Source organism: Bubalus bubalis, chromosome 2 (assembly GCF_019923935.1).
Source record: "Bubalus bubalis isolate 160015118507 breed Murrah chromosome 2, NDDB_SH_1, whole genome shotgun sequence".
NCBI classification, from domain to species: domain Eukaryota; kingdom Metazoa; phylum Chordata; class Mammalia; order Artiodactyla; family Bovidae; genus Bubalus; species Bubalus bubalis.
The window spans coordinates 61,814,959-61,841,950 of NC_059158.1; the positions used below are offsets into that span (position 1 = coordinate 61,814,959).

At 38.2% G+C, this 26,992-nt stretch overlaps 1 protein-coding gene across 1 annotated transcript in view; it reads right to left on the reverse strand.

The window, feature by feature from the left end:
• FAM171B (family with sequence similarity 171 member B) overlaps positions 1 to 26,992 on the reverse strand; it is a 75,659-nt gene that overhangs the window by 17,856 nt on the left and 30,811 nt on the right. Inside the window, exons 2-3 of the mRNA XM_006067882.4 lie at positions 8,109 to 8,342; positions 2,237 to 2,329 (exon numbers count right to left, since the gene is read on the reverse strand). Coding sequence (XP_006067944.4) covers positions 2,237 to 2,329; positions 8,109 to 8,342 — 327 coding nt within the window. The remainder of the gene's footprint in view (positions 1 to 2,236; positions 2,330 to 8,108; positions 8,343 to 26,992) is intronic.

Consider the following 26,992-nt stretch of genomic DNA (forward strand, 5'->3'; position numbering starts at 1 on the left):
CAACCTAGACCATATATTAAAAAGCAGAGACATAACCGTGCCAACAAACGTCCTTCTAGTCAAAGCTATGGTTTTTCCAGTGGTCATGTATGGATGTCAGAGTTGGACTGTAAAGAAAGCTGAGCGCTGAAGAATTGATGCTTTGAAACTGTGTTGTTGGAGAAGACTCTTGAGAGTCCATTAGGCTGCAAGCAGACCAAACCAGTCAATCCTAAAGGAAATCAGTCCTGAATATTCATTGGAAGGACTGATGCTGAAGCTGAAACTCCAATACTTTGGCCACCTGATGTGAAGAACTGACTCATTGAAAAGACCCTGATGTTGGGAAAGATTGAAGGCTGGAGGAGAAGGGGAAGACAGAGGATGAGATGGTCGGATGGCATCACCAACTTGATAGACATGAGTTTAATTACTAAGCTCCGGGAGTTGGTGATGGACAGGGAAGCCTGGCGTGCTGCAGTCTATGAGCAAAGAGCTGGACACAACTGAGCAACTGAACTGAACTGAACTTAGATCACACAAGGCACCTTTAGCCTAGAGCCTGCTTGAGCTTGATTCATCTGCCCAGAATTTCTTCACCTTTGAGTTTCACTCTAGGGAACCACACGTTGACCCATGTGGCACATCTGGGGTTTCATTTCTGCAACAAGAGTAGAGATACTACAGCATGCTAGAATGGGCTGAAAGCAATCAACAGCATCTCATTGTCCTCTTGACCACAGTGACTTGCTGAGTGATGGAACCTGTGCCAACCACAGTTAATGAGATGCAACGTGGATTTTGGGCTTCTCAGGCAGCAGACAGTATAAAGAATCCACCTGCCAATGCAGAAGATGCAAGAGAATGGGTTTGATCCTTGGGTTAGGAAGATCCCCTGGAGTAGGAAATGGCAACCCACTCCAGTATTCTTGCCAGGAAATTCCCATGAACAGAGGAGCTTGGTGGGCTACAGTCTATGGGATCACAAAGAGTAGGACACAACTAAGCATCTGAGCACAGACAATGTGAATTTTGCTTGGACTTCTAGGGGCAAAGACATGCTATTCCTTACTAGATTTAATGTGAGCAGGTATGTCCAGGAGTCGCAAAAGCCATTTTGTGACCAGAAATGAGAACTCATTTGAATATAGACAATAAGGGGCGGAAAATTGAAAAATGGAAAGAGTTTGAAGAGGCCAGTAAGGAGTGGGACTATGTCAAGATAATGGCCTTTCTCTGCACACATGTAGGTCCTATTTACTTTTTACCCTTCACACACAGCTCTACATCCATCCTGCTGTGCCCCAGCAAAATCAGTGCAAGAGTGAGAGATTCTACTACCTTGCTCAGTAAATGACTCCAAGATTAATCAAGCCCCAGTCTTTCCCAAATGATAGTATTAGGTTTTATTTAATACATTAGGACTAAATAAGATAGCTTCTAAAAATGAACAATTTCAGAAACTGTTTCTTAACCATGACTCTTGTCTTGGACTCTAAGATTTTCTACTTTTACCAGTCATTCCTAATATGCTTTGGTTCTAAACATTGATTTCCCAAAAGAAATAAGTGAATTATTGTCATTTACAGACGTTTTACATAATATGCAGTAAGAGTTACAAAATGCTGGGATTTTCCCTAAGGACTAGTTAAGGGAGGGGAGGACGGAGGGGAGGATGAAAGCTAGCATCTTCGAGGTTGCTAAGCAGAGTTGGAAAACACAGTTTGAATCACACCCCAAATCAGGCTTCTTGTATTCCTGCCCTCGGGACATGTGAGTGGGGCAAATCATGTCTGCTCAGTAGATACTGAATTCCCCAGCCTCAGACCTTTCCCTCGAAGGCAGCAAGATTAATGTCAGAGGCAGGAATGAAGGTGACCTGCCTATGAGAATGCCCCAAAGGTCTGAGTCCTTTTCCCAATTTCACCAACCACCAAAGCCCAGAAAGAGCTGTGATTTGAGAAGAAGTTCAGAAACTCTTTCCAGTATTTCTGAAAGTCAAATGTTCTTTTGAGGGTGGCTAAAATGATAAAAGAGAATGAGTCCCACTACACACAAAAAAATATGTATGCTATAGCTTGATAGTGAAATAAGAATCAGTTCAGATCAACTTATAGTCAATACTAGTCATCCCAGTTCAATTAAAATTTTTCCCACCTTATAATCAACATTGATCCGTTGGTGAAGTAGTACAGTTATACAATACAAGTCACTTTCGAGTGTTTACTTACTAGTTAAGAAGAAGTAGAGTACTTACCAGCTAATTTTCCAGTAATTAAAATAGTATCTTCAAATAGCCATATATTTGCTTGGTTTTGTGGGAACAATGAAAGTGTAACTGATGAATATACTGTGAAATATAGCACAATTAGAATATTTTATTAGACATGGAGGTAAAACTGGGACAAATACAGTTCTGCTCCAGCAGGCCCTAAAAACGTAGGAAAAACAAACTGTGTGATGGGAAAAGCAATTCAAAACAAGGGAAGAATGAATGTAAAATATAGAGGGGAAATAAAGGAACATTTTTTAATAAAGTGAGAAGATTGGGCATCACTACTAATGTTTTTAAAATTTCATACAATACTTTGTACCAAGATGACTAATGATGTTCTCTAACCCTATATATATGTATATATGTATATGTGTGTATGGTCAAGCTAAATGCTTAAACAACCCTCTGCTCTTTTCTCTATACAATCATTACTTATTTCCTTCTTATAATTCTTAAAACCTTTTTTCCTGCCTCCATGATTTTAGGTTCTTTAAGGGGAGTACATCCATTCTGTTTTAACTTCCCACACAAAGGTTCAATGCTCTTCTTCACAGCGTGGTTCACCAAACAGACTGAGTTGGCAAAGGATGAAACAGTTTAACATACACATGATCCATAGGCAACCTTTAGTAGTAGGCAGGATGAGGCCGAACCTGTCTACAAGAGTAGCCATCTGAAATGACTGGTGGGATGAGGAAGTGCAGATCCCTGAAAGATAACAATTCTTTCCAGATGAGGAGCAAGAGGCAGGGATAAAAGACCATCATTTTATAAGCAAGAACAAGTCGGATAAGCTTACCAATCCTGCAAAAGAAAAATGTTTTGAGGCATTACCTAAAGTACAAGTTCTCATTGATCTCTCTCCTCCGTGAAATGTATTTAAATATCAACAGAAACTATATAATACCCCTAAATCACTTAAAAAATAAAATACACTTGCCTGGGAATACTTTTAATTAGAGCTTACCGTTAAAGGAAATATGAAAAAGAAGATAAAATATAAAACTATACAAAAATTATGGGTGGATGTAAGACAATTTTTTTTCTTAAATAGAAAAGGAAGACTACCAATGAAAGTAATTTTAATTCAGAAATTATTAATATTTAGACAGATTGTTGGAGTTCCAAGATTGGAGAGGAGGTGGTGGGATAATAGCTTGGACCTTGAGATGACTGGATCCCACACATGGATGCTTTCTTAGTCCCAGGTGACGAAAGGAGCTACCCTGACAGCTTTTTCTATTAAGCCTGAGGAGAATCTTTCTGAATCTCATTAAAATTTGCATTCAGATTTCCTTCGATTTACAAAGATATTTCTGATTTTAAAAGGGATGTGTATCTTCTCTGGAAAAGCTGAGAAATACAGAAAAGGAAGAAAATGACGGTCATCACAGACCACCACAGACCACCATTAGTACTTCACTGTAGCTCTTCCTGGATCTGTCCTGTGGTTTAAAAAAGAGGGAGTATGATATCATACACAGAGTATTTTCACCCTGCGTGTTCACTTAAGATAATGTCGTAAGCATTTCTGTCCCTCAGTAGAAACTCTTCATAACATTTTCAAGGTCACATTCCTTAAAGTATCAAGACTCAGTTCAACTGTATAATACTGTAGACTGTTTCCATTTTCACGATGACAGAATATTCGCCTCATTAGCCTTGTGCACAAATATCTGTCCACTTTATTTGTATGTTCGTGTTTAGAAAAGATTCCCAGCAAAGATGAAGATTTCAAAGACTCTGACACACATATTTCAAAACTGTCATCCCGATAATACTGCCAACTTCTCCTCCCACGAGCAGTGTTAGAGGAGGCCCATCCTGTCAATACTGAGGATGTTCCCTCTTTAAAAACTTTTCCTGCGGTGAAAAATCTAAGAAATGCATGTTTTGGGGGTATACTTAGATTATTAGAAAGGTAAATATTTTATCACATTCTCTAACTTGTATTTCCTGTTTGAAAACTGCTAAGTCATGATTCTGTCCATTTATATTATTTAGGCAGTGCCCTGGTGTCTTTTACTGACATGAATGAATTCTTAGCACATAAAAGGTATCATTCCTTATTACTTCACATATTGTCCCTACTTTTTAAAATTATGGTGAAATTTACTTTTTACGACATCATTCATTGCTTTTCAGTTTAAAAAGACCATCCTAAAAAAAGATAGTTTATTATATTAAATATAATTTTCCACATTTGAACTCTTTGAGCAATATATTTTGGAATATGGATTCAAATTAATTTACTGCAAATGGTTAGCAAAATATTCCAGTATTACTTATTGGATATTCAGCTTTTTCCTCAATGATTTATAATGGTTCCTTACCACAGATTATATTTTTTAAATCTACTAGTATCTGATTTGTATTATAGTATAAATCATAGTAAAATATCACAGTAAATCTGTAGCTAGATATTCTAGTTTTCTGGAATTTCAAACTGCCTCTAGTAAATCTCTTAAAACTTCAGGTATTTTTACACATTTATTCTTCAAGAATTATTTTGCCAAGTATTTTGCTAATGCATTAAATCTGTAAATTAATATGGGAAGAATTAAAATCTTTACAATATTCAGGGAAAGAAAAATATTTTTCCAGTTATCTGGTGTTTTAGTTGATTTTTTTTTTCTAGTTCTATCAGTAACATTTGGTAGTTTTATTTTCCTCCCCACAGTTACTTCACTTTTTTTGTAGGTTTCCCTTCTCATAGTGTTCTGAGAAGCATTTATTTTCCTTCTTCCTAATTGGTTATCACCTTTGGTATGTAAGAACATCTATTGATTTTTACCAGTGCTAACTTTCAGTTTTCCAGGGATATGATCATAAGCACAATAATGGCTTTGATTCTTCCTAATAGCTCTGTTCTTTTTTATCTGTTAATATCTTTTTGTCCTGATGAGAACTTCTACTACAATGTAAAATAATATAGATATCTGTATTTAGTTTCCTACTTTAGTAGGATCACCTCTAATATTTTATGCTTAGTATGAGTTTGAGATATCTAAGTATATCTTTGTGGTCCTAGTTTTTAAGGAGTTTATTCTTGGTTACGCATGAATGGTGAACTTACAAAATACATTTCAGGCACTTGTTGATATTATCACATACTAGTTCTAATCTATTCTAATTGTTGTTGTTCAGTCGCTCAGTTGTGTCTGACTCTTTGAGGCCCCATGGACTGCAGCATACCAGGCTTCCCTGTCCTTCATCATCTCCCAGAGCTTGCTCAAACTCGTGTCCATTGAGTCGGTGATGCCATCCAACCATCTCACCCTCTGTTGTCCCCTTCTCCTCCTGCCCTCAATCTTTCCCAGCATCAGGATCTTTCCTAATGAGTTGGCACTTCGCATCAGGTGGCCAAAGTATTGGAGCTTTAGTTTCAGCATCAGTCTCTCCAATGAAAATTCAGGATTGATTTCCTTTAGGATGGACTGGCTTGATCTCCTTGCTGTCCAAGGGACTTTCAAGAGTCTTCTCCAACACCGCAGTTCAAAAGTATCAATTCTTCAGCGCTCAGCCTTCTTCATGGTCGAACTCTCACATCCATACACGATTACTGGAAAAACCATTGCTATCTCTGCTTTTTAACATGCTGTCTAGGTTTTTCATAGCTTTTCTTCCAAGGAGCAAGCGTCTTTTAATTTCATGGCTGTAGTCACCATTTGCAGTGATTTTGGAGCCCAAGAAAATAAAATCTGTCTGTTTCCATTGTTTCCCCATCTATTTGCCATGAAGTGATGGGACTAGATGCCATGATCTTCATTTTTTTGAATGTTCCCTGGTGGTTCATACAGTAAAGAATCTGTCTGTAATGCAGAAGACACACATTTGATCCCTGGGTTGGGAAGATCCCCTGGAGAAGGGAGTGGCAACCCACTCCAGTATTCTTGCCTGGCGAATTCCATGGACAGAGGAGCCTGGTGGGCTAAGTCCATGGGGTTGCAAAGAGCTGGACACAACTGAGCAACTAACACTTGACTTTTACTCTCCTCGTTCACCTTCATCAAGAGGCTCTTTAGTTCCTCTTCACTTTCTACCGTAACAGTGGTGTCATCTGCACATCTGAGGTTATTGACAGTTCTCCTGGCAATCTTGATTCCAGCTTATTCTAATAGTATGATATATAAAATTAATAAAGTCTGACATCTGTATTGTCCTACAAAGAGAAAAATTCTACTTGGTCTGGACAGTACACTATATTTAAATAATGGTGAAATTCTTTTTTATTATTCTGCTTAGGACTTTTGCATTTCAAGTTATAGGTAAGATTGATCTATAGAGGGGTGTGTAAATGAGAAAGAGAATGCTCACAAGAGGGCATTTAATTTTGACCTTTGTTAGGTCTCAGGATCAAGGCTGTACTGATTGATATGGTAGAATGACCTACAGTACTTTTCCTTATAGCCTCAGAAGTTATTTTTATCTAGAACATTTTATGCATGATTAATTTACCTTATCTAAAAGCAATAATCATTTACATTATAACAAAATTGTTCATTTTATTGGATTTTTAAGATATTTGCCATCAAATTTGTTATCAATAACTTTTATGATTTTTAAAACTTTTATGTATTTTTGTCAACTATTTCTTTATATTTTTCTAACATATGCCAATATACTTCTGTCTTTATTATTTCCTTTTCCCAATAGTTGGTTTCTTCTTTCATTGTTTTTCTCACTTTTGCTGAATGAATAGTTGTGCTTAATTTCTATCTTTAAAAAAAATTAAATCATTTGAGACCATGAATTTATCTCAACCATATCCCTATACAGATTTTCTAGTCATTATTTTCTAGAATTTTACTCATGTGAATCTTATTAAATTACCTAATTCTTCATTTTCTTTCTCAATCTAATTTTAAATAGTTCAATAATTCAAATGTTTCCAATATGAAACTATAATATCTAAAATTTAACAAGAACAATAAAATATAAAATTTTTGAAAAGACTGATTGCCTAATGGATCATCCTTCCAATCAGACTTGTATTCTGGAAACTGGTTGGCCATTTTCCCCCCAATATCCAATTAGTTATACTGTGGTAGTCACTCAGTCGTGTCCAACTCTTTGCAACCCACGGACTGTAGCCCACCAGGCTCCTCTGTCCATGGGATTCTCCAAGCAAGAATACTGGAGTGGGCTGCCATTTCCTTCTCCAAATTAGTGATACTAAGTACTACCAATTTTTTCCAGCTTTATTGAGATATAACTGACACCTAACATCATATAACCTTAAGGTATACAATGGTATGATATGTGTATATATTGTAAAATGATTCCCATAATAAATACTGATTCTTTCTCTAGTATGCCTCTTGTACGCTTACCTCTCCTTTCATTTCCTTTCTTACATCAGGCTAGCCTTACAGTCCCCCAGCACAGCCACAGTTTCATAGCCAGACTCCCTGAATCTATTTTAGCCCTGCTGTTGACCTATTCCCTATATGCTGTAAACTCAGTTTCTAAACAACTTAAATTCATGTGTTCAAGAATCTATAAGAACAGCTTTATTAGTCATCATGTAAATCTAAACTGTTCATCTACCTTTAGAGAAGATCCCTTCATCAGTACTTTGGCCCATCCTAATCCTGTAGGCATGCCACTCCCCTACCACCACACACACCTGCAGACAAGTTTTGTACCAAAGCAGAGCTGTTTCTCAGGATTCCTTCAGGCCTCTGTAGAAGGCAAAAGGCCTTCATATTTTCTTCAAACTGGCACATCTTTCTAATTCCTTATACTGGCTTCACATAGACAGTCATATTTTCAGTCTACCAGAACAAGCAATTCTCAAAGAGTAAAAAATCATTTACATTTAGTGAAGGAAAAACACTATTTAAGTGCTTACTTGGCATTCTTCTGGTCTTCCAAGGTAGAGGCGTCAACACGTAGCCATCTTTGTAAGCAATAATGGTTAAGCTGAGTCCTAACTTGTAGGGTACGCTTATCAACACTGCTCCATTGTTTCTAGTTACTGTGGAATTTGTCTTTGTGTAGTTTACAAACACTTCTACAACTGCTTGACTCAGGTACTGACGACTGATGATGTCATTCACCTGGACTTTCAGCATAAATACAGACACTAGAAAAGACGAAATCACAGCACATTAAATCCTAGAAAGCATATGTCAGTATACTGTAAAATGTCATTTAAAACACCTGAACAATACCAAACTGTTGAAAAATTTAGAAGATACATACATATGGATGGATAGAAAGGTGTTAAACATTCCACCAAATTCATTCTTCCTAAAACTGATTAAGTTGAATATTATTAATAAGGTATAGTATTATCACTATTTTCTCTGCCAGTTAAAAGGAAAAGAAGGGAGAATAGTGAATAATGGAAAGTGAGAATAGTAAATAATGCAAAGACAGCTTCTGGCTTTAGGAAAATTTTTACTTTATATGACAAATTTCTAATATTATCAAGTTGTTGCTACTGCTGCTAAGTCGCTTCAGTCGTGTCCAACTCTGTGCAACCCCACAGATGGAAGCCCACCAGGCTCCCCCGCCCCCGGGATTCTCCAGGCAAGAACACTGGAGTGGGTATTATCAAGTTACACAGATTTAATACTAATAAAATACAGTCAAAGGTCTTAGAATAAAATGCTATTCACCAAACCCATTAGTGCATGGATAGCTCTTTTATTTTGCTCTGTTGTCTGGAAAGCAGAGGATGTGTTTTAGTTCCAAATTACAAAATATCAAAACAAAATCTCAGATGGACCTAGAGAATATTATGCTTAGTGAAGTAAGTCAGAGAAAGATAAATACTATGATATTACTTATACATAAAATCTAAAAAATAATACAAATGAATGTATACCCAAAACAAGCAAACTCACAGACACAGAAAATAAACTTAAGATAACCAAAGGTGAGAGGGAAGCTGAGGGGACAAATTAGAGGTATGGGATTAACAAACTACTATGTATAAAATAGATAAGCAACAAGAATGTGTTGTATTGCACAAGGAATTACAGCCATTATCTTGTAATAGCCTATAATGGAATAAAATCTACAAAAATACTGAATCACTATGCTGTACTGCTGAAACTAATACTGTAGATCAACTATATGGGTGTGCTAAGTTGCTTCCGTCATGTCCAGCTCTTCGTGACCCTACGGACTGTAGCCCATCAGGCTCCTCTGTCCACAGGATTCCCCCGGCAAGAACACTGGAGTGAGCTGCCATGCCCTCCTCCAGGAGGTATTCCTGACCCAAGGATCTAATCCGCATCTCTGAAGTCTCCTGCACTGGCAGGTACGTTTTCCCCTAGCTCCACCTTAAGTTAAAAGAAATTTTACTAAAATATAAAAAACATTATCAATTAAATATATAGACGACAAATTCACGAAAAAAGAACTAAAGCTGGCTTCTACTTAAAACCTCCAGCCTTACAGATTTTGACAATGTGTTCGTGGATTTACCATTGATAATATCTGGCTACGGAAGACCTTTTACCACCATGGAAATGCCTTTGCAAAGCCAGCATCACAACACCTTTGCTAAAAATGTCTTTCTTCTCTTCCACTATAAATGGGCTCTGAGGTCAGTCAAGGTCCATCTTTGCCGTCCCCTAGACGTGTGACTTTAGGTAAGTTACTCACCTCTCAGTCCATTTGCTCATCTGTAAAATCAGGACAGCAGCAAACTCCAGGAGACAGAGGAGGACAGAGGACCCTGGTAGGCTACAGTCCATGGGTTCTCAAAGAGTCGGACACAACTTAGTGACTGAACAACAACAAAACCGCAGGCCAGACAGTCTGTCAGGCCCTTGAAATGTTGATTAAAGATACACAGAGGCTAACAGTTGCTGAAGCTGAATTATCTCTGGGAGTCTATAAGCTCCCCCACTCTGTGCTTCCCTCTCCTTCCAGAAGAAGTGTTATACAGCCCCTCCTGATGATCTGTGAGTTGTATCAAACTCCCCTGAATCTTATAGCATGAGTTGGGTTCTGTTGCTTGTTTCCAAAGCAAGTACCTTAAATAACATAGGACACAACTGTAAGTACAGAATAGTTTATTCCTCAGATGGTAAAGAATCTGCCTGTAATGCAAGAGACCTGGGTTCAATCCCTGGGTCAGGAAGATCCCCAGGAAAAGGGAATGGCTACCCACTCAAATATTCTTACCTGGAGAATTCCACTGACAGAGGAGCATGGCAGACTACAGTCCATGGGTCACAAAGAGTCAGACACGACTGAGCAACTAACCCTTTCACTTTTTTCTCTTTTCACCCTATCTCCCATAAGAGAAAGAGAAGGAGGGAAGGATAATGTACCAAAATCAGATAAACCATATAAGAGGAATACTGCACACTATGGTTTTTCCTGTGGTCATGTATGGATGTGAGAGTTGGACTGTGAAGAAAGCTGAGCACTGAAGAATTGATGCTTTTGAACTGTGGTGTTGGAGAAGACTCTTGAGAGTCCCTTGGACTGCAAGGAGATCCAACCAGTCCATCCTAAAGGAGATCAGTCCTGGGTGTTCATTGGAAGGACCGATGCCGAAGCTGAAACGCCAATACTTTGGCCACCTCATGCGAAGAGCTGACTCATTGGAAAAGACCCTGATACTGGGAAAGATTGAGTGCAGGAGGAGAAGGGGACAGCAGAGGATGAGATGGTTGGATGATATCACTGACACGATGGACATGGGTTTGGGTGAATTCCGGCAGTTGGTGATGGACCAACTGGCCTGGTGTGCTGCGGTTCATGGGGTCACAAAGAGTCGGACAGGACTGAGTTGACTGAACTGAACTGAACTAGAAGATGAGGAAACTAATAATTTTAAAAGCTTTTAAAATTTGGTGATGGCCTTATTCAAACCAAAGGTACTACAATGGTTCCTTCAACAGCATTTTCAGGAATGGGACTCAATAGGGAATTTTTATTAATTTGTTTGCTCCAAAGATTAGTTTCAGAAATTCTCAGAGCCTTTGGATTTATAGACAAAGTCCAAGTGTAGTAAGATTCTAAAGTAAATTAATTAAAAACTCTGCATATTCCATCTGTTCCATCTTTATAAAAGTACAGTTGCCAAAATAAGACACCCAAAAACCTCCTGGCATTCTGAAACTGGGTTTGATTCACAAAATGTCTTCCAATCCAGAATGGATGATTTTATTTTTTTCACATGTACTGCTGCTGCTGCTGCTGCTGCTAAGTCTCTTCAGTTGTGTCTGACTCTGTGCGACCCCATAGACAGCAGCCCACTAGGCTCCTCTGTCCCTGGGATTCTCCAGGCAAGAACACTGGAGTGGGTTGCCATTGCCTTCTAAAAATGTTAATAAATCCGATGAGAAAATGAGTATCAAATTCAGGAAAAAACCACTTGCAAAGGTCAAATCTTCACTATCAAAATCACAGCCTCTCTCTGAGGCGATCTCCTCTATCTATACCTTAGGTTGCCTGACAGACTTAGGATATAATGTAGGCCTGACCAAAACTGTCTTTCTAGCTCAAATGGGAAAAAATTAGTATTTGTGTAACACACACACACACACACACACACACACACACACACCTCTTCCCCCAGGCCCAGTACTAGAAACTTTATATATGTTGTCCAATTTCATCTTAATACAAACCTGCAAGACTTCCCCCATTTTAAGGCAAGAAAACTGAGGCAAACATTGAGCAGCTAATAGAGCACAGGCAGGATTAACAGGTTCATTTTACTCCAAGTTCCATGTGTTTGTACTTTCTCTCTCACCGAAAAGCCTTAGGAATTTGGTTTCCACCATATTTACTAGTTTCTGCTTTCAGAGTCCCTTGGACATCAAAGAGATCAAACCAGTCAATCCTAAAGGAAACCAACCCTGAATACTCACTGGAAGGACTGGTGCACAAACTAAAGCTTCAGTATTTTGGCCACCTGATGGGAAGAGCCGACTCATGGGAAAAGACATTGATGCCCTCTGAGAAAGACTGAAGGCAGAAGGAGAAGAGGGTGACAGAGGATCAGATGGTTGGATGGCATCACCGATTCAACAGACATGAACTTGAGCAAACTTGGGCAAAGACCAGGAGGCCTGGAGTGCTGTAGTGCATGGGGTTGCAAAGAGTCGGACATGACTTGGCAACTGAACAACAAAAAAATATTCACTAGCTTATTTCCTCCCAACCAGAGAAGGAAGTCCTCATTTGCTGACCCTCTGAGCCACCCACTCCCTCCTTCAGCTTGGTTTTTCTGGCCCCAGCAAAAGCAGCAGCAAAAAACAGCATTAAAAAAAAAACAACTAAAAACAGAATCTTGGCTGAAAGCCTAGTTATAGAAATTAAAGAGGCACAAACAACTCTTTTGCCTCCAAATAAAAAGTTATAAAGAATTGTCTGCCATGACTTAAAAAACAGGATGCTTCTGGCTTCTGTGATGTCAACAGTTTGATCAGGCAAATGGTACTGGCAGCCAGAAATAATTTATAGCCATAATAATCCCCCTCACTAGCTTTCTTCTTCAACAAAAATACTTTGGCATTTAGATTGGACAGATTGTGTGGTTAAATATATGACTTTCCACCAGAGGTGCTTTTGTCTCCATAATCTACCTACTATTCTCCATTGTATTTTTCAGCTCTCCATGCCCCTATTATTTTCTCTGTCACTTAATTATAAGCATTATGCCTTGCCCACACAATCTTCTTTTCAATATGCCAGCATTGGTTTAAAAATGGTTCAATATCAAATGATTTCAACTGCACCCTTAGAAAACATATAATCTAAACATTGAAAGAAACAAGTAAAAATAAAATATACATGCATGAGCAAGAACCTGAGGTTGCTGGCAAAGATTTAACCATTTAGCATATGATTAGAAGCACTAAGTAATGAGAATCACTAAAATTCAAAAGACTGCTAAATAGGTATAAAGAAATCTTCTTGAAAAAGCCTATTAGAATCAACACTGTATTATGGTTTTGCTATAGGGTATGCTGCTAAGTCGCTTCAGTCGTGTCTGACTCTGCGCGACCCCATAGATGGCAGCCCACCAGGCTCCCCCGTCCCTGGGATTCTCCAGGCAAGAACACTGGAGTGGGTTGCCATTTCCTTCTCCAATGCATGAAAGTGAAAATTGAAAGTGAAGTCGCTCAGTCGTGTCCGACTCTTAGCGACCCCATGGACTGCAGCCTACCAGGCTCCTCCGTCCATGGGATTTTCCAGGCAAGAGTACTGGAGTGGGGTGCCATTGCCTTCTCCGACTATAGGGTATAGATAGGTAAAACTCAAAATCCAGAAAGGGCTAAATCAAAAGGTACCGCTAGCCATTTATCTGGCAACATCTGGAGTAGGGTGGGCTGAGAAATTACAACCCCACTTCTTTCCAAGAGAATCTGACATCTTATTATGTTGTTACTATTATGTAGGTTACAAATGTACGTATGGAGAAACTTTATTTTCAGATTTCTCTGGTACAAAAACTAGCCTACTTCTTTTCAACTATGTATAAAGCATCTACAATAATTTCATTTAATATACAATTTTTTTTCTCTCTAGGAATATAATGCTACAAATACACTAAGTATATAAAGTTTTTGTAAACATCACAGATGAAATTTAATATTTTAACAACGAAGACTTTAAACTTTGAGGTTTATGCATTCTAAATGAGAACTATTAAGAAATGAAAAACACAAAATATAGTGAAATAACTTGTTGGGAACAATTAGAAATGTTTACCTACATTCATTCAGTTAACACATGTTTACTGATAGTCTGCTTTCGGCCAGATCTGCACCAGGAGATAATAGGGCTGCAAACGTGAATAAGGTACATCCTTACCTTGAGGAAGATTCTGAGGAAAGACATGAGAAATAGTACTGCAGAATTATCTGATATTACCATAGAGGAAGTTTTAAAAAGGAAATGAACCAGAGACAAGAGAAGAACTGTCTATAGTACCTAATACAATCTTCTATGAAATTACGTAGAATTTTAGAATCAACACGCGTAACTATTCCTGAAGGTATCAATCTCGAAGAGAGAGGCTTGTACTCCCATGTTCAATGCAGCATTATTCCCAACAGCCAAGACACAGAAAAAACATAAATGTCCATCAGCAGATGAATAAAGGAAACTGGTATATACATACAATGGAATATTATTCAGTCTTAAAAAATAAAAAAAAGAAATTTGCCATTTGCAACAAGATGGATAGAGCTAGAGGATTATGTTAAGTGAAATAAGCCAGATGCACAAAGATAATAATGTATGCTCACATTTATACGTGGAATCTAAAAGAGTTAACTCAATTGACATGAATTTGAGCAAACTCCGGGAGACAGTGAAGGACGGGGAAGCCTGGCAGGGTGCAGTCCATGGGGTCGCAAAGAGTTGGACATGACTTAGTGACTGAACAATAACAGAAAACAGTCAAAGATTAGAATGGAGTTTCCAGGGGCAGAGAAGAAGGAGACGTGGGGGTAAAAGGGTGCGAAGTTTCAGTTACACAAGATAAATAAGTACTAGAGATTTAGTGTACAACTACCTACTGCCAACAACAATGCATATTTCATACTTCCTAACAGGACTGATCTTACTTTCAGTGTTTCTACCACAAAATAATAATAATAGAAGCAGGAAGAAACTTTGGGAGGTGATGCATATGTCTATGGCTTTGATGGTGGCGATGGTTTCACACGTGTACATTTATCCCCGAACTCATTAAGTTATATACGTGACATATCTACAGCCTTTACATGTCAATCATGCCCAATAAAATGGCTTTTAAAGAGTATCAAAAAATGTGGATTTTATATCTACTTTGGAATCAAGTTCACACTATCAGTTTTTGAACAGGGAAGAATGTGGACATTTTGAGTTCAGATCTCCAAAGGGCCCCCCCATTCATTCTCTCCCACTTTCCGAGCTTTGATTTTTTTGGTCCATTCCAGTGAAGACTTTATGGTGAGAAACCAATACAATATTGTAAAGTTAGAAAAATAAAATAAAATTTAAAAAATAATAATACTAAATAAAATTTAAAAAAAAAAAAGAAGCCCAAAGATGCTATGACTCAAACTTTACTGGGGGGCATTCAGAGGCCTAGTTTGTTCTCTACCCATTATTTTTATACTAAATATTAGAGAAATCTTAGTATTGAGCTAGCTATACAGATATCTAAAGGATGTAAACAGAAATCATCTGGTTCCATATTTAAATGTCAAGATATTTAAAGTCTTTAGTAGAGACATAATCATGGTTTTACAAAAGACAGTACAATTAATTTCCACGTCTTTAGCTTAGCATTCAAAAGCTGACATCTGGCCATCACCTCCCATTCTAGCCTTATTTCCCACTAGAGAAGGAAATGGCAATCCACTCCAGTGTTCTTGCCTGGAAAATTCCCATGGACGGGGAGCCTGGTGGGCTACAGTACAAAGGGTCACAAAGAGTTGCACACAACTGACTATTAAGCACAGCATATTTATTTCCCACTAACCACTGTTTTATCAGGGATTAGCAGACGATAGCCCATGGGCAAACTCAGACCTGCAGCTCATTTTGTAAATAAAGTTTTATTGGAACACTGCTAGTGTACTCATTTATGGATTGCCTATGGTTGCTTCTGCTTCAACAGTAAAGGCCACATGGTCTGCAAAGAAATTATTTACTCTCTGGCACTTTACTGAAAACGTTTGTAGAACTCTGCTCTATCAGTTCAGTTCAGTCGCTCCGTTGTGTCCGACTCTTTGTGACCCCATGGACTGCAGCACACCAGGCTTCCCTGTCCATCACCAACCCCCAGAGCTTGCTCAAACTTATGTCCATCAAGTCAGTGATGCCATCCAACCATTTCATCCTCTGTCGTCCCCTTCTCCTCCTGCCATCAATCTTTCCCAGCATCAGGGTCTTTTCCAATGACCATGACATAAATGGGTCACTAGTCACTATCCTAGACCAACCCACTCTACTGCTACATCCTTCCTTTCTTCTATCTGAAGAAAACCTTAATCTCTACCCATCAAAAACCCTAACCTATCCTTCAAAGTTTAGGACAAACAACCCTCTTCATAAATTTGCGCTGGGATAAATTTGCACTTACCCCAGTTAGATGGGCCCTCCTCTCCTGTACTGACTCATCTAATGGCACATGATATATTGTGGTGCATATTTTTATTCTCTGCATATTGATCTGCTCTGTGAGAACAAGCTTCTTGACAGTCAACGCTGTTTCAAACTCAGCCTTGTGTTTTGCCAGGGTTTACTAAGGGTAGTTAGCATGTAGCTTCTAGGTGAATGAAACAGGGAGAGGAAGGAAGAGCAGAAAGATGAGAAAAGTAGGAAAAAGAAAAGAAATGAAGAAGAAAAGAAAAGAAGATAGAGACAATCGGAAGTGACCAAGCACCAGGGTAAAGAATGATAATTGTTGGATATCCACAGAAGTCACTTGAAATTATAGCCAGCTTTCCAGTCCTAGGATTGGTGAAGTTTTGAGCTTGATCCCATAGTTACTGGTGACAAATATTTCACATTATTATAATAATCACAAAAACAAATATTAAGAGTCCATTCTTTTTGGAAATTAATGTTTCCTTCTTATAAGAAAATTTAACTCAGAAATTTTTATTTAAAAAAACCCATAAGTAGCAAAATTTGCTAAATAAATATAATGCAACTAGATTAAATCTAATTTACTTTCACTATTACAAAATAATACCAACAAAGTAGGTTTACAATTCTTTCTCCCAGGGTACCAGCCCAATTTTCCTACTTAATTGGAAGGAGGACTGAAAGTTTAGGAAAGAACAAGGACAAGCAAGGAGTTTATGAGAGAAAGGACCATATTATTCCACATTCTATAAAGCAGAATGGAAAGGACTTCAACAGTCTAAGCTTTACAGCATTTCAAACATGGACACACAGCCTCCTTCTTTTAAAGGAACAAAAGGGAGCTGAGTTAAAGAAAGAGTTCAACAAATCAGAAAAGCCTTCTTTTCGTTGCTTAAGCACCATATTGGATCCAAAATTCTCACAGGCTTTAGAGTTTAAGGGAAAAAAAAAACAATCTGCACCTGTTTGAAGCAAAAACAAACTTACTGCACTAATACTTATTACAGAGAAAATGTCAAATCGAAGAAGAAATTATGGAGCTGGAATGAGGACATGATCTCCAAAGGTGAAAAACGGTATGAAGCAAGTAAAATGCACGTTGTCTTCATGAGGACCAGAAACTTGAGTGTGATTTGCCAAAACTAATGAGATGAGTAACGTGAAAGAGTCCTTATAACCTAAGAACAAGCACATTGCAGAGGCCTCAATAGGGAGCCAGTGAGAAAGTGAGCCATTTGCAGTTGGACTCAGTCCCTTCTTGCCTACCCAAAGGGCTCTTTCCCTCAGTGGAAATAATTCAGTCTGATAAATAAACAAATCAAACTCCATAGGCATTTCTCACTCTTTTTTTCTTTGCAATTTCTCATCCTGCCTCAGGATCATAATTACTCACTCACTCACACATTCACCCAACACGCATGAATTGGGTACACTATATATGGAGGCACTAAGTATGGGGTGACAGAAGAACCAATAGCCCAGTGAGTGGCATCACAGATGAAAAGACTGAAAGGAAAAAAAAAAAAGGTGAGACTTATTTTCCTGTGAAAAATCAGCAAAAAAAAAAAAAAAAATTAAGGACCGAGGAAAGAAAAAAATGAGGTTAAAAAGAATATGTTAAGTCTCTGCCAAAAGCAGAAACGACTGAGCTAAGAAAACGTGAGAAGCAGATATTCCTCCTCAGAGGAAAAATGGGAATTTAGTGATCGACCCCACAAACATGCACTGAGCAACATCACCCCCTTCCCTCAAGAAGGTCCTTGCCTGAAGATGTGCCCCTGAGTCTCTGAGCTTAATCCTCCCCACTCCATCCTCACTCCTCTGATCCACTTGGGCTCCAGCACTTTCTTGAACCAGGCAAGTTCCCACCTCTGGGTCTTTGCACAGGCTGTCCCTTCTGCCTAGAATTCTCTCCCTACCTCCCACCCTACCCCCATAAATGAACAGCTTACTCTCTCACCTCCTTAGAGTCTTTGTCAAAATTACACTTCTCATGACTCCATACTCTCCCAGTCCTTCTTACTCTATGTTTCAGGAGTCCCAAGACCACTTCCAGTTCAGTGACTTATCAGAAGGACTCACACCACTTAATAGGAGGTCATACTCAAAACTAAGATTTGTAACAGTCAAGGATAAAAAGTAAAAACAACAGGAAAAGTAAATGCACCAGGAAAGCCCAGAGAGGTCAGGCATGGGCTTTCACGTCCTTCTGCTCAGTTTACACAAGACACAATTCTTCTCTAGCTGTGAACTTCAGGCACACATGCAATGTGTCTGCAGTGGGCTTCCCTGCATGGAATCTCAGGGTCAGAGCCTGCCATGGGGACACCGGTCATGTAGCCACATTCCTGTTACGTAACTAGCCATGGATGCTGAAACAAAGAACCCGAGCAAAGATACCAGGTGTATATTGTAAACCTGCTAAATAATCCTGAGAAGTCTTGACAAGCTGGAATTGTACACTCCATTGCTCTGTGCATATAAAACATCATCATTCGTTAGTAACAGAAAGAACATTCCAAGAGCCTAGTCTCAGGAGCTGGCCAAGGAACAGCCATGGTTCCAGGCTCTGCTGGAGACATGCAAGGGTTGTGCAACTACACCTGCTGTGTTATCACTTTTCTTACATCCTATTTTTTCCATACTACCATCTTTACATACTGTTTAATTTACTCAGAATGTTCATTTTCTGTTTCCCCTATTAGTTCTATGAGATACTGAGATTTTTCATTTTTTTATTGTTGTATCCTAAACTATCAATCCTTATTTTCAAATTAATGATCAAATTAGTGAATGAATTCCTTACTCTGAAATCACAAAGTGAGACTACAAGCTCAGAACCACTTCTGCAAGTGTGCTGTGCTTAGTCACTCAGTTGTGTACAACTCTACAACCCCATCAACTATAGCCTGCCAGGCTCCTCTGTCTGTGGGGATTCTCCAGCTAAGAATACTGGAGTTGGTTACCATGCCCTCCTCCACAGGATCTTCCCAACCCAGGGACTGAACCCAGGTCTCCCGCATTGCAGGCAGACTCTTTACCATCTGAGCCACGAGGGAAGCAATAATTGCAAGGGAGGATGCAAACATGTGAAATGAGGTGGATAAGCCTTGCAGTGGCATCTGGGACAAGGAGATAATGTGTAATCAACAACTTCTGTGCATAGAATATTCATAAGTTATATACTTTAAGCAAAGTACAGATTCTTTGATTCCTTACCAGTTCTTCCTTCAATAATTTCTTCAACAGATATGTTCATTCTTGTGATGTCAAGAAAGAACTTTTAAAAGCAAGATTAGGGCAACCATTGTGGCTTTTCCTTAGAAAAGCAATTAAATGAAGATTAAGTTCTACCAATTATTACCCAATTCTAAATAATTAATTGGAAAAAATCTCTTTAGCATATTATCAAGGAACCAAAATTGAAGTTGGCAATAAAAATGGAAAGAAGTAATATAAGTGAAAACAAGAGACTGCTGTAAGGGGAGGGAACCCCCATCTGGAAAAATAATTAAAGAATTTTAAAATAAAAAGTTGTTACAAAATCTATTTCACACAGATTTAGGCTTCTTAATAAATTGCTATTTAATAGGAACAATCCATTAGGAATCGGTTGAGTAGTAAATATTTTTCCCCTAGGTATTTCAAATATATTAACGATGATACATAGGAGAGAGGACCTTAGAGAACCAACAATCACTGAATGCTCCCTCCCATGAATGTAACATGGAAATCAGGTTAGATGTGTTAGTTGGGATGCAAAACCTGCTTGGGGAAGAATTAAGTATGAACTACTTGAACACAGGGTACTCTAGCCTCCTTTGAAACTTAATGAGTCAATGTCCTTCAGTTCAGTTGCTGGTTGTGTCCAACCCTTTGCGACCCCATGGACTGCAGCACGCCAGGCTTCCCTTTCCATCACCAACACCCGGAGCTTACTCAAATTCATGTGCATGGAGTCAGTGATGTATCCAACCATCTCATACTTTGTCGTCCCCTTCTCCTGCCTTCAATGTTTCCCAGCATCAGGGTCTTTTCCAATGAGTCGGCCTTTCACTTCAGGTGGCCAAAGCACTGGAGTTTCAGTTTCAGCATCAGTCCTTTCAATGGATATGCAGGACTGATTTCCTTTAGGATGGACTGGTTGGGTCTCCTTGCAGTCCAAGGGATTCTCAAGAGTCAGTTCAAAAGCATCAATTCTGCAGGGCTCAGCCTTCTTTATAGTCCAACTCTCACATTCATACATGACTACTGGAAAAACCAGAGCTTTGACTAAGCATTCCTAATTTAGTATAATTGATGGATAAAGTCTGCAAAGGACTATGTCATCCAGGCAAAAAGAAGAATTAAGTGACTGCTATTTATACAATTAATATCCTGAAAAGGATTTAGTTTACTAAACTGTCTTCCCAAATGATCTCCCCAAAATATTCCCCACCAGGCTTCCAGTAAGGATGTAACACTCCAAGAGCAAATAACTGTAAAGTGTGATCACTATTTTGAGCTGCACAACTCTAAGCCAGGGGACCTGGTACAAGACAGAACTCATCCCTGGAGCCCACATTAGCACATTTCTCCATGATGAGCTAGGGTCACAGTCCATACCAACTGGAATGGCCAGCAGCATCCACCGCTTGCCTAGAGAACAGCCCAGCACTGCCCGAACACCACCACCTCCAAGCCCCATGCTACAAAACAACCTCCTACTCTTTCTTTAGAACCAGGGTGGTTTTCTTTACCACTGTTTGTGAAATGCGTTCCAATTTCAAAAACATCAAAGAATATGGTACTATAAAGTACTTATTAGTGCAGTGCCTTGAATCCAGTAAAGTGCTTTTCTTTTTTAAAGTAATCATTTTTAGTGGTCCCACATCTCAATGATACAAACAAAGACTATGATTAGTCTTCTCTGTTAGAATGTATGCATAGGCTTAGCAACTTGATATTGAAAGCTAACAAAACAATCAACAAACCCTTAACAGATAAATCCTCTGTTATGCCCAAAACAGAAAAATATCAAAGCCAGAGATTTGGGGCCACAGTTCCTAAACTGTGTTTGAAGCCACCAAAGGTTATACAACAAACTCACAGGGGTGACAGAAGGTATTTTAAACTTTCATGAAAGCAAACCAACTCTAGAGAGTTCATGATTCAACATTCTATACTCAAAGCAATGACATGAGATTTTTGTGTAGCTGAATATTTAGTGATTGTTCTGCTAAAAAGTAAACAGTGCATGAAAACCAATGCTGAATAGGAAATAAGGATTGCATATTTAGTTTTACTCTAATGTCTGAGAAGCTGTGCAGTGTCTAACAGAAAAATACATCCCACTAAGTAAATAGCAAATATGTATTATTTTTTCAAATGACTACTAATTTGTTAGAAGTTGCTGTGTGGCCACAAGAAAAACTATTGAGCTACTAAAGCAAGTGTGAACCAAGAAAGTTTCAGAGTCCAGGTCTGAGCAGTCATTTTATGCTACACACTTTTATTAAGCACCTATTATATGCATGATCTGTACTAGTCACTGTGAGAGACACAAAGAAATTGTGTGCTATGTCACATCAGTCGTGTCCTACTCATTGGACTCCATGGACTGTAGCCCACCAGACTCCTCTGTCCGTGGGATTTTCCAGGCAAGAATACTGGAGTGGGTGACCATTTCCTTCTCCAGGGGATGTTCCTGACCCAGGGATCGAAGCTACGTCTCCTGAGGCTCCTGCATCGCAGGCGATTCTTCATCACTGAGTCAGCTGCCTTCAAATATGTACATGACAGAGTCAAATAAAAAGAGTAATAGTACCAAAAAAGCACACAAAGATATTTAAGAGTTAAGAGAATTGTATGATTAAATTATGCTGGTTAACGATATTAAACAAGAAATGAGTCACATGTGAACTCATAGTGTCTTATCTTTCTAAAAGTGCCAGTTCACTTTTGTTAGTAAGAACATTTCAGGAAACAACTGTTCTTTGGGGAACAAAACACATTTAGAATTATAAACACATGTGTTTACTCAATTATTTTCTGAATGTGTGATTGAATAAAAAATACATGATATATTAAATGAAACTCTTACAAAATTTCAAAATTATCAACTTGCAAATGATGTGTTTACTATTGTTACCTTTCTAGTATGTAGAATTCTCTTGGCCTAGGACAGTAGTTCTCAACCCTGTGTAGACATCAAAATTGCCCGGAAACCTTTATATTCCCAGGCCCCACCTCACTCCAATTAAGTCAGCATCACCACAGATGGGGTCCAGGGAATCAAGTTTTCAAAAGGTCCCAGATGATTCTAATGTACAGCCGTGGTTGAGAATTGCTGACATAAAAAAATAGGATATTCCTAGGGGATAGGGACATGACCTAAAGTCATCCTCTTCAATTGTTTGGTTTCTTTTACTATAAAAAAATATAAACTTATCTTTGAAATGAGATTTATTTATTTCAAGGCTTGCACAGGTACCCCAGAGAATCAAAGACATAGGATACTGACATGAAAGAAAGCTAACCTTGGTGGCTACCTACTAATAGTTATTGTTAGCTGCTTTTTTTTTTTCTTTTTAATCTGATATTTACTATTTTCTAATCATTTATTTCTGTGTCCTTCTCACATTAAAAACACCTGGTTAACTCAGATATGGCTCCACACAATGTCTTTTAAATGATCTATATAGATAATTGGGAAAATATGGAAAAATAAAATTTTCTAACCCAATTTCTCAGAAATAACTTGGATTCCATCCAGTACTTTTAAAAGCATACTAAAAAAAACAGACTTACAAAATTAAAAGCATATTGTATACATGTATATAATCGTGTATATGTTTATGTAAGCATGAGGTAAGGTGTGAAAGAAATTGACCAAATATTGACTGTATTATTTGGGCCACAGGAAGATACCATTTGACTTGCTAAAATGTGATGTGACTTACTACAGTGAGCATGCATTAGAGGTAGGAAGAATAAAATAAAAAATAAAGAATGCTATATGTTGTGTCTTTTGTTAAGATTATACTGTGAACATGTATCCATGCTATTAAGTATTTTTCAAAATTGCCATATTTCATCAGTGAAAAATATTCTATGGTTATTTACTCACCTAATACTTCTCTCATTAGTGTATGTTTAGTCATTTCTAACTTTTCACATGTGCAAACAATGCTCTAATTAAAATCCATGTACAAATATCTTCATCTGAATCTTTCATTATTTTGGGGGGAGGAAAAATAATAGGCCCAAAGGTATAAACTCTTTAAAGTTTCCTGTTTTAAAAAAAAAGTCTTGATATATAATTACTAAATTGCTTTCCAGAATGTGATACGAATTTGGAAACAGAAGAGTATTCATACTTTATTTTGTTGTAGTCAACGTATCAATATGCCTGCTTCTGTCTCTCCAGGGAGTTACCATGAAAAATACTAAAGTTTTGAAATTATTTATTCTACTTTTTTTTTTCTACTTTCCTTTTACTTTACCTTTTATTCATTTTATGTTTTTTGCTATTTTTCTTTTCATACCCTCCTGAGAGGCTGAGAGGAGCCTTCTTATGAACAAAATTAAATAAGAAATAGCCTGACAAAGAGCCAACATGTACTGCCTATTTTGTTGTTTGGGGATGGCACTGATGAACTTATAGACTTAATTCACAGTAAAATGAGGTGGAAAGGACTTAAAACATCTATTTTCCCTTTTTCCGAAGGCTCTCTTCTTGTTCTCTCCTTGTTCTTTCTACATGCAAAGTATGTTTAAATAAATAAAAAGAAAATAGAACTTACTTAGAACTTGCCAGATACATGCTTCAGAGTGGCTTTTTTTTTTTTAATTTTATTTTTTAACTTTACAATATTGTATTGGTTTTGCCATATATCATAATGAATCCGCCACAGGTACACATGTGTTCCCCATCCTGAACCCTCCTCCCTCCTCCCTCCCCATACCATCGCTCTGGGTCGTCCCAGTGCACCAGCCCCAAGCATCCAGTATCATGCGTCAAACCTGGACTGGCAACTCGTTTCATATATGATATTATACATGTTTCAATGCCATTCTCCCAAATCATCCCACCCTCTCCCTCTACCACAGAGTCCAAAAGACTGTTCTATACATCAGTGTCTCTTTTGCTGTCTCGTACACAGGGTTATTGTTACCATCTTTCTAAATTCCATATATATGTGTTAGTATACTGTATTGGTGTTTTTCTTTCTGGCTTACTTCACTCTGTGTAATAGGCTCCAGTTTCATCCACCTCATTAGAACTGATTCAAATGCATTCTTTTTAATGGCTGAGTAATACTCCATTGTGTATATGTACCACTGCTTTCTTATCCATTCGTCTGCTGATGGACATCTAGGTTGCTTCCACATCCTGGCTATTATAAACAGTGCTGCGATGAACATTGGGGTACACGTGTCTCTTTCAATTCTAGTTTCCTCAGTGTGTATGCCCAGGAATGGGATTGCTGGGTTGTATGGCAGTTCTATTTCCAGTTTTTTAAGGAATCTCCACACTGTTCTCCATAGTGGCTGTACTAGTTTGCATTCCCACCAACAGTGTAAGAGGGTTCCCTTTTCTCCACACCCTCTCCAGCATTTATTGATTGTAGATTTTTGGATCGCAGCCATTCTGACTGGCGTGAAATGGTACCTCATTGTGGTTTTGATTTGCATTTCTCTGATAATAAGTGATGTTGAGCATCTTTTCATGTGTTTGTTAGCCATCTGTATGTCTTCTTTGGAGAAATGTCTATTTAGTTCTTTGGCCCATTTTTTGATTGGGTCATTTATTTTTCTGGAATTGAGCTGTAGGAGTTGCTTGTATATTTTTGAGATTAGTCCTTTGTCAGTTGCTTCATTTGCTATTATTTTCTCCCATTCTGAAGGCTGCCTTTTCACCTTGCTTAGAGTTTAAGCAGAGTGGCTTTTTAAAAGGGTCTGAAACCTACTGTCAGCATTTCATTTAAGCAGATGAGACCCACCCTGCGGGGAGAGTGCTCAGATTTAAACAGACTGAGTTCCAGCATTTTCTCCAGTGCTCCTCTAACAACTTAGTAAAATGAAGCAACTTCCCTGTAAATAGACATATGAAAGGAATAGTAACCAGTAAATAGAAATTCAGGTGTTAGAAGAACAAGTACCTAAGCCATGACCACAGAAAGACTACTACAGCCTGAAGGGAATGCAGTTTACAGTATGGCCAAGAGGTAATATATGGGTATGCAAATTTTAAGCAAAAGGAATCATTCATTAATTTATTTTTTCAGTGAAAAAAATAACATGAAATCAAAAGATCTTAAAAGACAAAGCAGTATGAATTTTGTATGAAAGAAATGGACCTTTCTTTTAAAATACTTTAAAATACTTTTTAAAATACTTTAAAAATATTTTAAAAATTACTTTTTAAAAATCACAGTATTTTTAAAAAGCCAGATGAAACTCACTTGAGTAAACATTTATCGAATACTGACCAGGCATCAGGTAAAGGGCCAGGTCCAGTGGAGCACATATCGTAACTTGGATTTATTCACCATGATCTCTGTATCAGAAACTATGCTCTTCTAAATTTTTATGTTATTCTATTTAATAGTACCTAGTTTCAGGTCTGAAATAGTTCAAAATCTAGCAAGAAAGGCATATAGAAATGATATGAACAAAGTATTACCGGTATGCAAAAGGGGAAATATGAATTCTAAGTGAGAGAATGTGAGACATTTTCAAGCAGCAATTAACTGAGGCTAAACTTAAAAGTGGTCTTCCGGTTGTGAGAGCTGACCATAAAGAAAGCAGAATGCCAAAGAATTGATGCCTTGGAATTATGGTGCCGGAGAAGACTCCTGAGAGTCCCCTGGACAGCAAGGACATCAAACCAGTCAATCTTAAGGGAAATCAACCCTGAAAACTCATTGGAAGGACTGATGCTGAAGCTGAAGCTCCAGTATTTTGGTCACTTGATGTGAACAGCTGACTCAATGGGAAAGTCCCCGATGCTGGGAAAGATTGAGGGCAGAAGGAGAAGAGAGTGTTAGAGGATGAGATGGCTAGATGGCATCACCAATGCAATGGACATGAACTTGGGTGAACTCTGGGAGATGGTGAGGGACAGGGAGGCCTGGAGTGCTGCAGTCCACGGGATTGCAAAGAGTCGGACACGAATGGGCAACTGAACAACAAACTTAAAAGAGTAAGATAAATTTTAAAATACAGGCTTGATGTAAGGACACAGCAAGAAGAAGGACTAGCATGAGAATGGGCACCAAAGTTAGGGGAAAAAAGAAAATAAATGAAGTATTCAGGACACGACAGTCAGTGGTAGCCAGAAAATTTAAAAGTCCGTGTACAATGGGAGAGGACAGGATTTCATTCCACTGTCTATGTGATGAAAGGCTGCGCAGTGTATAAAAAGATTTCTCTGGCAGTGGAAGGAAAAAATGGACTTGGATAGTGAGAAATAGATATATCTATTGAAATAACTTAGGATCAAGTGAAGAAATAATTTAGGATCAAGTGAAGAAAGTCAAAGTTAGAGTAGATGCAGAGCAAAGGAGGATTGGAAGCAAAAACATTTAGGATCTGGCCACTGACAATACTGAGAATGAGGTAAAGTTAAAATTACGTGAGATTTTTGAACTTCAACAACTAGGAGAACAGAAATAATATTCTTGTTATTTA